The sequence below is a fragment of the Arachis ipaensis genome, chromosome B01 (assembly GCF_000816755.2).
Source record: "Arachis ipaensis cultivar K30076 chromosome B01, Araip1.1, whole genome shotgun sequence".
In the NCBI taxonomy this organism is placed as follows: Eukaryota; Viridiplantae; Streptophyta; class Magnoliopsida; order Fabales; family Fabaceae; genus Arachis; species Arachis ipaensis.
Window position 1 is genome coordinate 53,025,838 of NC_029785.2, and position 5,005 is coordinate 53,030,842.

The window sequence follows — 5,005 nt, forward strand, 5'->3', positions numbered from 1 at the left end:
TAAGTATTTAACAAATATTACTAGACATAAAGTAAAAAATATGTGGGTCCCATACTGACGCTGCTATTCTATCATGCATTGGTATGTTATTTTCACTATCTATGCCATTGTTCGACACATGGTTTCTACATCTGTTGAAAAAAATTTTCTTTTATCCAGTAGCAAAATCCTAAAATTGGTTGTAAAAGAATCATTAAAAAATGACAAAAGCAGACAACTTTTTCTCACATCTAAAATAACTTTCAATTAAAAAACAAAAAGACTATGTCCAAAAAAGTTAAAATTAATAAATTTTTTTAGCTTAGTAATCCAACAATATATTTTTATCCTATATTTTTAAATATTAATGAGTAACTCAATTAAGAACAATAATTCTGTCATGTCCTCTAGCATTCCTTAATCCTTATACACCTTCTATTTCATTCTATTTCACATATCCTCCAGCCATATAAAAATTAATTTGCTTAACACCCAAGTTATTATCCCAACTCTCTATCCCATTTCTTGTTCCGTCCGGTTAGCGTATATTCTGGTCTTGTACTATAAACGAGTCACATGCTTAATGGCCAATCATTTTTGCTTTTTCAATATGGAGTCAAAAATTGACACAATATCAAATGTTTGATATATGTTGGTCTGGTCTGGTCTGGTCTTTAGAATTTTGGGGGGAAATGTATATCGTATACACGAAGTTTCTAAAATGAGTGAACCACTTATAATTTGATCTGATATGAAGTCTTGGTTTCAATTGAACAAGACTAGTTAAACCATGAATGCGTGATGACTCCTGTGTGAAAGTTAGACAACGAAATTCGGGAAAGTTATCAAACCAAACTGAAATTTGGTGCCACTCGTGTTCAATCAACTCGGGATTTCTACTTCCTTTAATTTAAATTTTAACTGTGAGAGTGATCCCCGTGTTCATTTAATTTGACAACTCATCTTCCCCATGAAAACCACTCTCCAAGTAGCTCATAGCCTAAAGTCTTATTAACCATATGCTTATAACTATCAATAATCCAAAGCCACAAAACAAAAACGTTCAAATTTTCACTCACGGGATTCCCCTTCCCATGCCCACTTTTTATTTTTCCCCCCTCTCAAAGCAGTGGCTTCTATTTCCTATCCCTAACACAAAAGGCATCCACAAAATAGAAAAGGCATTATATTTCCTTTTGCTAACTTCTCGTGACATGTAGCGGAAAAAAAATGTTTGCATGCTTTTAAAATACAATTAAAGTACAAATTAAAAATATTTATGATGACTTATTTCTGTTGCCAATGATAAGAATAGAAGTTAAATAACAAAATGACTAAATAAAATTAAAATGAGTGATTATGAACATTTTTTTATTTTGCATTAAATGTTTTAAGAATATACAATAATTTCTTTCACGATACCACTTGTATAAAAACCAAACCACCCAACGTTGGTATATGATTCCAATTGAGCTTGTTTTTGCTATGTGCATGTATTACCACACCGCAAAAGAATGGAGAAGAAACCAATAGCTCTAGGCTCACAGCAAAACCATTTTGTGGACATTGATGAAGTCTTGCCGGAAGAAGAAGAAGGCGACGAAGAGAGGATGATAAAAACAGAGGAGAAAGCTGAGAAGAAGCAGCAGCTGATGAGCAACAAGGCTAAAGAATCAAGGAAACCCCATCACCGGAGTTTTAACCGGCAAGTCTCGCTGGAGACGGGGTTTTCGGTGCTGAACAGCGAGAAGAAAGCAAAAGAATACGAGAGGAAGGCTACTCTAACAAGAAGTGGAACTAGTTTGGGTGGTGCCAATGGGATCCATGGATTGGAAGCGAGGAAGAGGGACTTCAGCATATTCAAGACTAAGTCAACACTCAGCAAGCAGAATTCTTTGTTACCAACAAGGAATAAAGAAAAGGATCATCATCATCAATTGGAATCTCAGAAGAGTAATGGGTTCAGTGGGAATCAAGATTCTGTGAATGAAAGTGTTCCTGCTGGTAGATATTTTGATGCTCTTAGAGGACCTGAGTTGGATCAAGTCAAGGTCAGATATAATAATAGAATTTTTTTCACTAAAAGTCCACAAAATTAATTGAGAAATGTTAGGAGTCAGCAATTTTTGTGATTTGTAGCCATCAAATAACTATCAAGATGATTTTAATGGTGTGAGATTAGTGTAAGATTTCATTCAATAGCTTACTTTTCTTTGCTGATTACATACTGGCCAAAATTTAACAAAGTTACTGCCCCCTAGACTTTTCCAAATTAATTCCGTCCAACAGGTTCATCCTTCCGTCATTTTAAAAGGGATCATTTGTTTTATAGTGATATTTTTTTGACTTCTTTTCCCAATTCTAATTACTGTGTGACAGGATTCAGAGGACATTCTTCTCCCCAAAGACGAGAAATGGCCCTTCCTCCTCCGGTTTCCGATCGGATGCTACGGTATCTGTCTTGGCCTAAGCAGCCAAGTGGTGCTCTGGCGGGCCCTCGCAACCTCGCCAGCCACCAAGTTCCTACATATAACCCCAGCCATCAACTTTGGCCTGTGGCTCTTGGCAGTGGCAGTGTTAACAGCAGTTACCTTCACATACATTCTGAAATGCATATTCTACTTTGAAGCAGTGAAAAGAGAGTACTTCCACCCAGTCAGAGTCAACTTCTTCTTCGCTCCATGGGTCGTATGCATGTTCCTCGCCATAGGGGTGCCCCCTAAGCTAGCCCCACAAGGCACACTCCACCCTGCTATATGGTGCACCTTCATGGGTCCTTACTTTCTTCTTGAGCTCAAAATCTATGGACAGTGGCTCTCTGGCGGGAAAAGGCGTCTTTGCAAAGTTGCAAACCCATCATCACACCTTTCTGTGGTTGGAAACTTCGTCGGAGCAATCTTGGCATCCAAGGTTGGTTGGAATGAGCCAGCCAAGTTCCTGTGGGCCGTCGGGTTTGCACATTACCTGGTGGTGTTTGTGACGCTTTATCAGAGGCTGCCGACCAGCGAGGCGCTGCCCAAGGAGCTCCACCCTGTCTACTCCATGTTTATCGCAGCTCCTTCGGCCGCTAGCCTTGCTTGGGAGAATGTATATGGTGAATTTGATGGCTTATCAAGGACTTGCTATTTCATTGCATTGTTTCTCTATGTTTCACTTGTTGTGCGGATCAATTTCTTCACTGGTTTCAGGTATATTCCATTCTTGTCAATGTTCTAAAACTTATGTGTAGCGTGGCATGGCACTTCAAGAGTCTATATAACTGAGTGTCAATCATCATAGGTAGTTTTTCTAAGAAGAATCCTTCTAATTATTTCAAGTATCATAAATTATTCAGGTTAAGGATATCAATTTGGGGTAATATCATAAGAATGTTGTAGTACAGCTCTATCTTCCAACGCTTTTCAAAGTGATCAAGTAAGGTGAATATCAAAGAAGCATTTTAGAATGGGGAAACCTAAGTTATGACCATCATAGTCTTTGAGTTTTCTATTTTGAAAATTTAAATCAATAAGATGATTAAAGAACAATTTTTAAGTTATTTTGACTTCTATTTCAATGATTTTCTAGGACTACCACTTGAAATATATGATAGAATTGACCATGTAAGTTAAAATTATCATAAAATACTGTAAACTTGTAACTCATCTAATAATAAAGTATTGGTATAATTTATTTTTGATGTATCAATTAAGATTCATCACTTTATTATTATAAAACAAAGTCTAACGTTCACTGTTCATAAAATGATAAAAGTTCAAACGAAAGCACAAAAAATGAGTAATATCGATACTATTTTCAATATGAAATTACTCATATGCCCGTCTTTAACAATGGACAGATTTTCAGTGGCGTGGTGGTCTTATACATTTCCAATGACAACAGCTTCAGTGGCAACCATAAAATATGCAGAACAGGTACCTTGCTTCATAAGCAAGGGACTTGCTCTTGGACTATCATTTATGTCATCAACAATGGTGTCTGTTCTTTTTGTATCCACACTTCTCCATGCATTCGTTTGGCACACCTTGTTCCCTAATGACCTTGCCATTGCAATAACTTATAAGAAGAGGCAAGGCAGGGAGAAGAAGCCTTTGAAGAAGGCCTATGACATAAAGCGTTGGACAAAGAAAGCTCTTACCATAAACAACAATTCAGTTACTGAGAACAAGGATGCAGCTCAAGAATGATTATTTCTATTGCCACACAATTATGTCGAATTAATCACAAATTTCTTTGCTTTAGAGGAAATTGTGCTCTAGAAAGCTATATCATTTAAACTATTTCCCAATGTAGAAAAATATACATATACTGATTGGCTCGGATATTTTGCCGGCCATTTCTTATCTAGTATATATGCTAGAATTGCTTATCAATGTCTCTTAAACCAGTTTTAGAAATATAATAATATTGATGAGAAAGCACAATTGATGACTGATACCAACAATTTACCGTCTCTGTTCATTTGTTATCTTTTCTCCTATTTTTATTTTGGAAGGCATAAGGCAACTCCAATGAAAATGAAACTTGGTTCCTAATTCAAAGTAAAGGAAGAAGGCGAGGATGAGGCGGAGACTGTTCCGACAGGGCTTACAGGTTCCGGATCAAGCAACAGTGGCGGAGGGTTACGGCGCAACGTCGGCGTTTCTCGACGCAAAAAAACTCCTTTTCGTTCCAAAATAACGCTATTTCTATTGTTCAATCTGATTTTGAAATCTGTTTGATTGATTATTATTGTTCTTGGTATAATTGGCAGTGGTTTTTTATTTTATAAGGCAACTCCAATGAAAATGAAACTTGGTTCCTAATTCAAAGTAAAGGAAGAAGGCGAGGATGAGGCGGAGACTGTTCCGACAGGGCTTACAGGTTCCGGATCAAGCAACAGTGGCGGAGGGTTACGGGTTACGGCGCAACTTTCTCGACGCAAAAAAACTCCTTTTCGTTCCAAAATAACGCTATTTCTATTGTTCAATCTGATTTTGAAATCTGTTTGATTGATTATTATTGTTCTTGGTATAATTGGCAGTGG

At 37.0% G+C, this 5,005-nt stretch overlaps 1 protein-coding gene across 1 annotated transcript; it reads left to right on the plus strand.

The window, feature by feature from the left end:
- LOC107630437 (guard cell S-type anion channel SLAC1) lies at positions 1,376 to 4,322 on the plus strand. Its single transcript, XM_016333561.2, has 3 exons — positions 1,376 to 2,030; positions 2,359 to 3,167; positions 3,818 to 4,322. The coding sequence occupies exons 1-3, from the start codon at positions 1,494 to 1,496 to the stop codon at positions 4,164 to 4,166; spliced, it is 1,695 nt and encodes a 564-aa protein (XP_016189047.1). The 5' UTR covers positions 1,376 to 1,493; the 3' UTR covers positions 4,167 to 4,322.